Here is a 12,208-nt window from a genome sequence, read left to right on the forward strand (position 1 = left end):
CTGCTCTAAGATGCACTTCCTGGCTGTGATTGGTAGTTTATGACCAGTAGTGGTGCATTAATTCAGATGGCAATAAAGCCTCAGGGAGGAGGTGGAAGAGCTCAATCTTTTCACAGATTATGTGTATTATATCATACTGTCAAGTTTTAATAAATATGTAAAAAAACATAATTTTTTGTAAAAGTTACTGGTCAGTTAAGTTAAGGTCAGGTTGAAATCACTGAAAAGCTCTTCATTTAGCCTCCTGTAAATTGTGCATTCACCATCTGCTGCTTTGTGTTTGGGTTTTACCCTTAGGAGTGGAAATAGTTTATTATCTAGAATATCTTTGTTGTTTATACACATGCTCTATCCAGGTGCATTGGAATTATTGTGCAGAACTTGCAGTCGAGTCACCAAACCACCAAAAATAAATAAAAACTGTCACTAAATCCAGACTTTTTATTTAGTCTGGATTCAGAAGTCTGTCTGGATTCAGACTTCACAACATAATGTGAGGATCCACAAAAGCAAAGTTGTGTGGATTCTCAACATGCACTTTCTGTTACAACTTTCTCAGTAAGAAAATGTTCATATTTTCAGACATTGTCCCACTTCTAGTAGGATTAGCATTGCCTGAGGTAAAGGCTGCTTTGCTCTTCATTCTACTCCTTTTAACTCCACCCCTCCTGTACTCTACTTCCTGTTGCAGTACTGAGTGACTGGAGTTTTTCAGCCCAGCTCCATTAATTAGTCACTATCTCTGTTGGATTGTGACTTCCCTTAATTATCATAGCAATGACTATGAAGCTGATCAAAACTTAAGGCGATTGCAAGTACTTAAAACCACAGAAGCCTCATTGGCTGTCCTTCTGCTGCCATCTTGTGGCAGAAGTGGTCATAAATGGAGAATGCTGCCTTAAAGCTGCAGTGTGTAATGGTTTTATATGAGATATGTTTTTACATATTTGTTAAAACTATCACAATGTCATAACAGTATAATGTCCTCTGCCTTCTCCCAGTGCTCCCAATGCTAACAGCAGAAGCAGAGAGAGTTATGTACACGCTGCTCCTACCCTCCCCCTTTCTGTCTGCTTCGCTATAGCTTCTCCCCGTCAGTAGAGCCTGCCATGAATGCTCAGGCATGGCCACCCATGACAGCAGATAAAAAGTTTTAAGTTTTTAGTAAATTGTTTCTCTGCCATTAGCAGATTGATTGACAGAATGATTGACAGCATTCATACCTTCCTCCTGGCTGTGATTGGTTGTTTTCGACCGAGAGCGGGGCCTGGCTAAAGGCTGCAATAGTAGCAGGAGCAGCTTGAATTTTATTTTATTTTTTTCAGAGTAACTGTCTCATATTATACTTTCACAACATAGTAACAATTCTATCATACATGTAAAAAAAGAACATTTTTATAAAATGTACATACTGCAGATTTAAGGTGTTGTTTCTCCTTGGAATGTGGTAGATGTGGAGATTATACCTCCCCAACATCTGTACTTTAAACCCTGTCAGCCAGCTTGTGTTGTTGATGTTGTCCGCTGTACATAGCACTTACTGCAGTTTAATGGACACACACACAGAGGGGCATGTGTGGGTGTTGTTGGACTGTGGTGGTCTTTGGTCGTCAGAGCAGTGGGGCTTCTATATTTATCCCACTCAACAGTCTCCATATAATAACAGCTGTCTTCACATCCCTTGTCTGACCATTGACTTAAATAGCTGACCTATCAGAAGCCTTCGCCTTGGTTTTCTCTCTGGTCTGGTCCTCTTGCCTATCACTTGGTTCTTTTCCAGTTAAGTTAGTTTGCTGCTCTGTATGACCTCTCTATTGAGAACTCTCTGACACAATTCCTTCACCTACAGGTAGAACATTTAACTTTGTCTTTATTAGTCTAACAATACTGGAGCTGTGATGCATATCCGTAAGTGGTACAGTTTTTAAAATTGTGTTTTCCAAGGAGCCAGCTTGAGGGAATTTTGCCTGAAATGACTATTTCCTGATTGGTTCCTTGGTGGTACCACTGACTTGGTGGTGTCAGTGGGTATCTGTGGGCCAGAGGTTGGAGGGGTTATCATCTTCCGGAAATTCACCCATGGCCACCTTCACATGTTGAAATGTCCCTTTTCTGGTTTCTCCACTGATCCAGCACACTAAAAGCTTACGTAAAGTAACCGATTTCTTTTTGTTCAATGCATTGAGTAAGTGAGCTGGTTAATATGTGAAGGTTGGTGTTTCTTACTTCTGTTTATTATTTGGGCCAAAACCATTTTTCAGAACGGTGGCTGGCAGAGCCAGGCTACAAGCACCGGCTTTATGAAATGATCTTTTTGTTGTATTTATAGTATGTTTCGTTAAGGAAATAGCAGACTCCAATTAAGATGGTACAGCAAGTGATTAATAAAGGAAAATGGCGCCGAGTCCTAAATGTTGCTGAAGTAGCGCTTTTATTTGTCGTTTAATTTATGTCCCTCTGCTATTTCAAACCATGCAGCAGTGTTGCATTTGAATGACTTTGCATTTCATTCATGCTCAGAGTCCACTGTGTCTGTGCTGTCCCAGAGTTCTGCGTTAGGTTATTCCAAATGGAAACTATTTAGAGCCTTTATCAGAGCTAGGTGTTTAGATAGAAGACCAACCAGTGGGAGAAACTAACCAGCAGATACTCATTCCATTCATCACACTTCAGGTGATTTTTTTTGGCAAAAAATTACCAATTCAAATGTAAGGTAATCACAGGCTTTGTTGAGTAATGTCCTGTTCAACATAGGAAGAACACACCCTGTGATTCTGTAGCTAATAGAGCTACTCCTGGTGAAAACATATTTTTTTCTTTGCAAACTCTTCAAGTTTGCTTCAGTTAAATATAAAATTAAATTAATATGATATTTTCAGAAAACACCTCTCACCCATTGACCACTGGAAATGGGCAGCAGCCCTCCTTCAGACCCGACGAGGATAAAAGCGTGTCAGATAATGGATGGACGGATTTTCAGAAAACAAGCCTTATAAAGGATCAGGCAGAAAACTCTTAATCAAAACCTTGTTGATTAAAGAAACGCTTAATGGGATGAACTTTCAGCTTTTAATTTATAAATAATTTCTACAGATGTTTTACTGTGAAATAATGAGCTTGTTTTTTACTAAATAAGTTTGGATCATTTTGGAACATAAACACCCCTGATGTTCTCTTCCTGTAAATTGACTTTCCATTTCAGACTGAAAATATCTAAATGAAAAGCACTTGTTCAATTTATTCAGAAGTTCAAAACTGTCTTTTATTCACTTCTTACACTTTGTCGTTTAAGTTGTAATTTATGCCTTAAACTTGAGCATCTTTACTATTTAGAATTCAGAGCAAAGATGTTAAATGTGGATTTAGAAAACGGTTTCCCAATATAATTTATAACTTCAGCTCAGAGTGAGAGGAAATTCCTTTAAACAATTCAGTATAATATGTTGCAGCCTTTAGCTAACTTGGACTTCTCTTCATCACTTGAAGCCAGAGGAGAATATTGGGTTGAGGTGCAGGGCTTCAGATCACTGCAAGATCAAGTCATCCATAATCGACACCATCCAGAGAGAGGTGGTTGTTGTTGCATCGACCATTGTTGGTCCAAGTTATTATTATTATTATTATTGTATATTTTATTATTATTATTATTATTATTATTATTATTATTATTTATTTTCTTCTTCTTATTATTATTATGTCGGGGTACACATTTGGCCCTAAGTATTTTATATGAATGTATAAAGCATTGTCCATAAATGTGTATATAATAAACCACTAAAGTTCCTAGGTCCAAAACAATACCTCAGCTGTGCATCCCCGTTCTTATCAGAAAGGGGAGGCTGTATACTTACAACCTTCCAAAACAAGACCTACTTGTTAAGCACATTCCTGATTATATTGTCACAGACTACAGAACTTCACCTGCTAACTGAGGCTTACAGTTTGAAGTGTTTTGAAATGTAGCTTGTAAATTTGAGCTACTTTCTCCTAACATTGCGCCATCTGACCTCAGAGGAAACTGTAGACTAGAGATCAACTGATACAAGTTTTTTTTAAGGCCAATGCTGATTATTTTGATCAGTCTAACCGATCTCTGGTATGTGCTGCTGAGTGTTTATTTGGGGCCGATTCTTGAAGCTGATATTGCTTCCCCCGACCCCCTGCCCCCTCCGTTTACATGATAATAATGACCCAATGATAATAAATGTTACACAAGTATCACTTTCAAACTGGAGGGGAGGAAATTGAAAAAGGAAATATTAGAGGAGAAAATAAATCAATGTATGATTGTTAAAAAGAAGTGTCAGTAAATAAAAATATTAATACAGAATACAGAAACAATTCAATGAAAGGTATCAATAAATAAAAATATTACATTAAATTAGGCCTGTCGTGATAAACGATAAATCGATTAATCGTACGATAAATTAAAACTATCGACGTCATTTCAATTATCGGCATTATCGTCTCTTCCGGCCTTTTTCTCTTTCTGTTGATGTCACCGAATGAAAAAAGGCTCAACTCCGGTGCTCTCCACTGACCCTCCCTTCCTCATTTCCTTAGTGTAAAGCCCAGCGCAGACAACACGATCTTAGAGCTGTCAGCCGATTGTCGGCCCATTTTGAAACCCTGACAGACCACACATTAGCCGACAGAAATCCTAGCTATAACGGTTCTATCGGGTTCGTTCCTGCCGTGTGGTGTCCAACAATGGGCACAAAATAATGGCTGCAAGTTCAGTTAACTAATTTTAAAACCAGACATTAATCAATGCTTTACTACAATCTACATGCAATGCATGTGGCTAGTGTCAGCGTAAAGTCCTGACTGAATGAAAATCATTAGAACCTGTTTACGTCACGTTAACGAAGAACAGCTGAAAAGTTACCGGGTTTATCAACTGCGGTAGCAATTTCGCTCCAACTCCTCCTCTTGTCATTTCTATATTCTTTGCATGTTGAATAAACATTAATGTTGTTTCCACATATCATCTCCAAAGTCCGCTGGACTTCGGGTTGCGCCGTGTCAGCTGTTTGGGATTCCCCTCCGTAATTTCCCCTCAGAAAACACGGAGGAGAATCCTCGCTTTCTGATTGGCTACCTGTCACATTCAACAGGCTGCTTTAAGCTGCCAGTCGGGGAAAACCCTGATTTAGATCAGAGCGGCAACGACGATCTACCATAACACACCACACAATCTTAGAAAGACCAACGTTTTAAGATTGTTGTAAGGGGAAAAATAGGAGCAAAAAATCATGTAGTGTGAACTATTGCATCAGGTAGTCGATGTGCCCATCTTCTCTATTTAAATCTAATTATTACTGAAGGGCAACATAATATACAGACTTCATAATCTGCACTCTTTTGGTTGAATGCAGTATTTATTTCCACTTTGGCTTTATGTTGTTTACTTTTTATCAAGTACATTTTTTGTTAATGGAGACTGAGAATCCATTTTGTTTTTGGTTGTTTTGTTTATTTTGTTTATCAGTTCCAGTGTTAAATATTCTTTTGAAAATAATGTGTATCTATCTTTGGCAGGAAATCACATGCATGATTACGTCATTTCCATTAAATCAGTGTAAAAAAGGTCTTCAAACAATATTATCGTTTATTGCAATAATTTTTTGAGACAATTAATCGCTCAGCAAAATTTGCTATCGTGACAGGCCTACATTAAATACTGAAAAGGAAAAAATTGTGATTCATTCATTTCATTGTTGAAAATTATAAACAAATATTACTTTGTCACTGTATAATCAAAGATGTTTGGAAAGTTGTACCATTCAATATTTGCAACATTATCGGTAATTACTTTATCAAGTTCTTTATTTCTTTAGTTTTTGGCAATATGACTTATACCTTTGTCTTTGTTTATATTTATCAACTTCTGGGTTTACAGTGTTAAATGTAGAAAAGGGTTCAGGAGATCATGCCAAAGATAAGTTTTTGACTTATATTTTCTGACATGCAATTTAACTCTATATATTCTTTCCATGCATCCTGTTCTAGCTCCTCCTTCTTCTCCTGTTCCATCTTGTCAGTCCCAACTAATGACAGCAGAACAACATGGCATTTTCATCTCGCTTCTCCTTCTGGGAGCAAAAGGAAAGTCTTACATAGAAATGTCATTAAACATGCACTTTAACTGCATGCTAAAACAGCATTTTACCTAGGTAGTTAACATCTTTGCTCATAGCTCTCAACTATTTAAAAAGGTTTTGCTTTTCTAACCTAATCTGCTGTGAGTTTGCACTATGTTGAATTATGTCACTAATAATGTTCTGACTGCATCACTTGTATGTGTTGTATATTTAAGGTAGAACACTGTATGTGAAGACAGAAAATAAATGGTTGTGGTGGCATCTTTGCATGTTTTGAGGTTGGCCCAGTTTGTCACCACGAGCTTCATATAAGAAGGTGGTTTTGATCTGGTTTCATTCTTTACATCAACACTTTTTAGATCAAAGAAGAGAACAAGGTGGGAGGCAAGAGTGTAAGTAAATACTGCATAGTGCTTTTTAAAAGTTTCACATGGAAAATATAATTTTCCTAACTTTTGTCTAAGGTTATTTAGTCTCATGTCAATTAAATTTTTTATTGGAGCTTTCGATGTTAGCCACTCAGATCAGACGGAGCAGATCATTAAGTTAGACCTTTTGCATTATGAACTTTTTTCTTTTGGTCATGTTTGTTTACTCCCCTCCTGCAACACGTACATTCACATACAGTGCAGCGTCTTCACTTAGACTTTGTTGATAAGTTAAATTTTGAAGCTCAATAATTGTAGCCACCATTGTGGTAAATGTATTTATGAAGCACATTTAAACACTGCTTAAGTTAAATAGTAAAAGTAAACAGCACCATCAGGCCAGCTAGAATTTAAATTTCTAGAATTTACTGAATTTCTTATGAAAACACCGTCCCTGCTCTGCTGCCTCCTTGCTCCGTTCAACTCCCTCTGCAGGTTGAGTTTTTTTTTTTTAAACTTCATTTCAATCAGTTAACATTGGCAAAGCTCTGCTGGTGAAGAAACGGCCCCTCGACATGCCGAGTGACACATAAATTGTCCACGAAATGGATTATGAAATTTGTTGCCAAGACCTTTAGTAGTCAGTGTTTATCCACTTTATCAATTCATACTTGCAGCCAAGTGATGATTTGTCTGTTGGCTTAAAGAAGTTCCTTCCCAACATTTACACTTTTGCTCTCTGTATTTCCTCTCCATAATTAGTTGGAAGTTGACAGGCTGGCAAGCCGGGCCCAATCAGTCCCTGGTCTAGATCCTGGCAGAGCGATATTCAGGGCAAAAAGCCCTTCGACAGCTTCCTGGAATGAATCTGCTTCTCCTACCCGAGGTTCCTCCCCACCAATCGCCACAGTGCCTGTTAAAGTCGCTGAGCGCTTCAAAAGCCCTGAACCACCATTGAAGATGACATTTAAATTACACAGATCTAAGCCTTCACAAGTCCAGACAACAGAGGCAGCTAGCTCTGGGCATGGAAACAATGAAAACAATGGCGAAAGCATTCTGAATGGTCAGAACAATGGTAATGTTGATCCTTTGGACACCAATACCAGCCAGATGGACCTTACAGATGAACAGAGGACGGCACACAAAACGGAAGGAAATGTGGTTCCTCTTACTAAAAATGTTGTGTCCTTACAGGGTGATGAGGCAAAGATTCTAATCCAAAATTTAGCCAAAACTAAACAGGAAGCCAAATTTAGAGCAGAAGCAGTCAAAACACTTCAAGGACCAAGAACAGCTCCCCTGACAAAGACAGTGCCAGCATTCTCCTTTAAACATGACATTATCAAATCAGAAAATAAAGTGGATATTCCACGAGCACTGACACATTTTATGGTTGGTAACAAAAGAAAAGGGCTTTGCTCACAAACCAGCAAGGAACAAGTAGAAAAAGTAGAGAAAGGGAAATCACATGAAGAGAAGAAGAAAAGTGAGCTAATGGAAACAAATCGGGAGTGTACAGAAGGTACAACCACCCAGGTGTTACAGGATACAGAGTATTTCACACATTTAAAGACTTCATCAGCTCCTATTGGCTTACCTCAGACTGCTTCCAAAGTTACTTCTAGACATTCTTCTCTCCTTTCAGTTGAGGGATTTGTGGCACCTCCCAAGTCAGCTCCCCTGACTTCCCATACTGGTGTCACATCTGCCACCTCTACAGCCACTCCTTGTAGCCTACCTGCCTGTAAATCCTCAGGCTTGCCTCCACTGCATTCTGCCCTTAGTGCAAATCCCTCTCAACAAGCTGCAGGAAGTCAGGAAGAGTTCCAGTGGTCCTGTGCAACATGTCTGACCTACTACGTATGTATGAGACCCTGGTGTTAGAAATGCATGGTCCAGTTAGTAGAAGTAGAAACTGCTGATGTGCTTAATGTCTGTATGATTTACATTGGCAGATCAGAAGTGATGCATGTGTGAGCTTGTTTCTTGTGAATTAACTCCTCAACTGATGTGTTTTTGTTTGAGACCAGTTTTGAACGTGCATAATGAAAGGTTGAAGGAAGGAAGGATTTTGTAGCGTCAGTGTTTGAAGAGAGCTCTTTTCATAAAGCCTTCTATTTAATTTGAATCTTATTTTGAAGAGGAAGCACATTGAATCTGAACTCTAGTTTTGCATTATATGTATATACTTGTGGTATGAAGGATTTGTTGTGTGTTGACAAGCTCTGTGAATATTTCCCAGCTGACAGAAGGACATAACAGACTTTATTTAAAGATTTCATGCAATCTTTAAATCAGTTGCATGGACTGGTTTGGTTCACCATTTGACTAATTGTGCACTACCATTTTTGTTAAAGTGTTTGTGAGTACATTGGTGTGATGGTGAGCAGGCTTTTAACGGCTTTTTCATCTACTGGTTCAGTGTTTACACATGGTATAAAACAGAGAGCCAGCAGGTTTGCTTTACTTCCATTTACAATAAGGCCAGGTGTGAGCTATAGTAGTGCAGTTAATAACTATAGCTAACCTGTTCTGTCTTCATTCCTGAACTTGGGTTGACTTTTCATCTCTACAACATATCAACTTTAATGTCATTTTAAGTTGCTTTGGTAACTCTTTCCTTTTTTGCTTTCTCACATTGTGAATAATGCTATAGAAAAGCATGAGCTTTGGTGTCCAACTATGTTCTGAAACAACTTGATTGATTGTTGGTCAGTGTATTCCTAGTTTTATGAACATGTATCCTTCATGCTAATGTAATATTCACCCAGTTGGACAGAGTCTGACAGCAGGAGATGCCCACACACAACACTAATGCTGTTACCCAAAATGCCAAAGGAGTGAAGAGATATGTACGTATCAGATCTGATGGTGTCATCGCAGTATTTGCCAATATTACCATTGAAAGATTGTGTAATATCGTGCAGGCCAACAAACAGGTGTAAACAGTTCATTAGAGGTTGTGTCCTCATTAAGCTTTTTCTTGATCAAGTCAGAGAACTCCAAAGAACAACTCTTGACAGATCATCGATAGAGCAGGGATTTAAATTGGGTACTCTACCATTCATGTTGGATTAGCTAATAGCATCTAATCTACCACAGTGATGATAGCTAAGCTATCATCAATAATTTGCCATCACGCAGATCACTTATTAATAATCGCAAAATAAACATCAAGCCTAAAAACAGAATACTATAACGGACTGAATATTCTGTTTTTTTGTGTGTAAAATGTTTGTGTTTTTTGGTGTTGAATCCTGATGCATAGAATGACGTTGTTATCAATTGCTATGGCAACTAGTTTGTTGAGTGATAAAACACAAGAATGAGTTGTTCTGGGTTATTCTTCAACGCCTTTTCTGTCTCATTTCTTTCATTGCTGTGGCGCATTGCACTGAATTAATAATTCCTACATCTCCAGTTCTTCATTCACTTAACTGAATAATAACACGGCAGCATGGCTATGGATGCCATGCAAAAGAATAGTCTTTTAGCCCTCCAGCGGTGTGCGCATGCGTGAAATTCTGGATGTAAATAATAACATGCAAGGTGTCTATAAAGTGTGTGTGCGTGTGTGTGTAACATGTTGCCCATATATAACTGTGCTTTGACTTCTTAATGCTGCCAACATCTTCAGGAATCAGGGGAAGAGGATCTGTTTTCTCCTTTCCAGACGTCTCATGTCGCAGTTAAGAAACCTCCAGTGTGGCCTGGGCCATGCCTGTCATAAAAGCGCCAGCTCATCACATGAATCTCAGTCCTGTGAACCCACTGTAATGCATGTTTTAGACGTTTCTCTACTTGAACACACCAGATTTTAATAGTGAAGGATGTCCTCAGAAAATCCTCCCTTTCGTCAGATTGAAATCAGGAGTGTTGAAGCAGGGAAACATGGGAAACGAGCGGGGACCAGGTTTAAAGAGAATTGCTCCCCACTGTGGCATGTAGGTCCTCTGCTCTGTCCCTCCCTTTGCCTGCAAAGTGCATGTTTCCAACAAGATCCGGCCTATTTAATGGAACATCTCTAGTCATAATGCAATGTTTGTGGATTCATATTCGTAAATACGTCGTGTTTCATTAACTTATTTTTGAGTGGTTTTTCTTATTTTGTGGCCTGGTGTGATATTTTCGCAGGTGTTCTTCTTGCTTATGCTCACTGGTTAAGGTGATGTAAAGTTTGTGAACTGGGGTTCCAACGCAGCTCCCCCCCTCTCACATAGCTCTACAGCTGGTGTGTGTTTGGCCTGATGTCTCACTCACTAGCTAACATTCCCTCCCTGACACCAGGTTCTATCTGTAACCTCCCAGCATGCACTGGGATAAAGGTGGATACTGCTAGTGACTTGAGACCTCTCCAGTGTGATGATGAGCAGCTTTTGTTTGTCCCTTCTGTGTTAAACCTGACATCGTTGTGTTTTCAGGTGAAGACGGAGGAGCAGATTACAGCAGAGCAGGCTTGGTACGGATCAGAGAAGGTCTGGCTTGTTCACAAAGAGGGCTTCTCTCTCGGTGAGTCAGGGTTTTTAACTTCTATTAACACAAGTAACAAGTTATTAATCATTCTGTTAGCAAAATGACCTCTTCTTTCTTGTTCCAGGTTCTTTGATTGGCCTAATTTTTTTAACCTCAGGTTTAAAATTATCGCCCAAAAAAATCCTTTTTGATGAGGCTCGTTTTGTCAGATTCAAAATACTTTTTGAAAATAACAACCTTTTAACAAGCATTAAGCATAATTTGCATTGAGCCCACATTTCTGTAATAAAATTGTTTTTCATAGGTCTGATGTAATAGTCTAATATTAAAAGTCATGCTTTCATTAACATTAGGCAGAAAACCCTCATAATTAACAGAAATAAAGGTGTGGAAGTGTTATTCCTTGTGGATTTCATCTATACAGTGTCACACTTAGTGCATTCAGTTACTGGAATAAATAAAGTTTTCACTAGTATTTTCATTTTGAACATGACTGCATGTTTCCTGCACTTTATTCTTGCAGCCACTGTGCTGAAGACAGAGTGTGGCTCACTCCCCGAGGGAAAGGTGAAGATCAAGCTGGAGCATGATGGAACAATACTGGATGTGGATGAGGATGACATAGAAAAGGTGAGTACCACATGGATACAACTGAGCACTGATGGTCACCAATCAGAATCTGACTTAAACAGCTTCTGGCCAATGTGTCTGAGTACACCAGTTCTTCATAGCAGGAGTCTGCAACCTTTACAATTCAAAGTTCAGTTAAATAAACTAGTAGCAAATGTTACCTGACCTTTATATAGCTTCTAATTTTTAATTTTAGGAAAATTGTTATCTTAAAAAAAACACTACAATCAGTCTGTGATGAGCAGGTTTATCTCTATGAGACCGTACTCGGATACTCGGGTGAATGATCCTGTTCACTACCCAGCAGGATCAGCCCATTGTTCTTCGGTGGAAGTCTGGCAGTGGTAAAACCTCCATCAGAACCTAACAAGGAACCTGTCTACAGCAGGACAGGGGAGTCCATTATGTTGACTTTGCTCAGAATTCCTCTTGGTTATTCATTTTTCAGATTTTCATTTGATGATCTATATGATGGTTGACTGTCAACTGAACCTATATATTGTGTTCTGGTCATACTAAACCTCAGACAAGCTGCTAAGATGCTAAGCTACCAAGGACTCTCACCTGCTCAGATGAAGCCTGCTGTGCTTGAGTGGCCTGAACAAAGTTACAGAGCCTCAGATTATATCT

The 12,208-nt window shown here is 38.8% G+C and overlaps 2 protein-coding genes across 9 annotated transcripts in view; both read left to right on the forward strand.

Moving 5' to 3' along the window:
• myo18ab (myosin XVIIIA b) overlaps positions 1 to 12,208 on the forward strand; it is an 83,247-nt gene that overhangs the window by 16,005 nt on the left and 55,034 nt on the right. For 4 of the 8 annotated variants that reach the window (XM_027999700.1, XM_027999702.1, XM_027999701.1 and 1 more), the window contains exons 3-5: positions 10,113 to 10,163; positions 10,897 to 10,984; positions 11,472 to 11,578. In XM_027999700.1, the coding sequence (XP_027855501.1) occupies positions 10,113 to 10,163; positions 10,897 to 10,984; positions 11,472 to 11,578 (246 nt within the window). The remainder of the gene's footprint in view (positions 1 to 10,112; positions 10,164 to 10,896; positions 10,985 to 11,471; positions 11,579 to 12,208) is intronic. The other 4 variants (XM_027999698.1, XM_027999704.1, XM_027999705.1 and 1 more) reach the window with 1 other exon arrangement.
• LOC114133651 (uncharacterized) lies at positions 1,695 to 10,106 on the forward strand. Its single transcript, XM_027999710.1, has 2 exons — positions 1,695 to 1,849; positions 6,013 to 10,106. The coding sequence occupies exon 2, from the start codon at positions 7,433 to 7,435 to the stop codon at positions 8,357 to 8,359; it is 927 nt and encodes a 308-aa protein (XP_027855511.1). The 5' UTR covers positions 1,695 to 1,849; positions 6,013 to 7,432; the 3' UTR covers positions 8,360 to 10,106.

Source organism: Xiphophorus couchianus, chromosome 18 (genome assembly GCF_001444195.1).
Source record: "Xiphophorus couchianus chromosome 18, X_couchianus-1.0, whole genome shotgun sequence".
NCBI classification, from domain to species: domain Eukaryota; kingdom Metazoa; phylum Chordata; class Actinopteri; order Cyprinodontiformes; family Poeciliidae; genus Xiphophorus; species Xiphophorus couchianus.

Coding starts and splice junctions, on each gene's coding strand:
- LOC114133651 (XM_027999710.1), top strand. CDS start 7,433: ATGACATTTAAATTACACAGATCTAAGCCTTCACAAGTCCAGACAACA.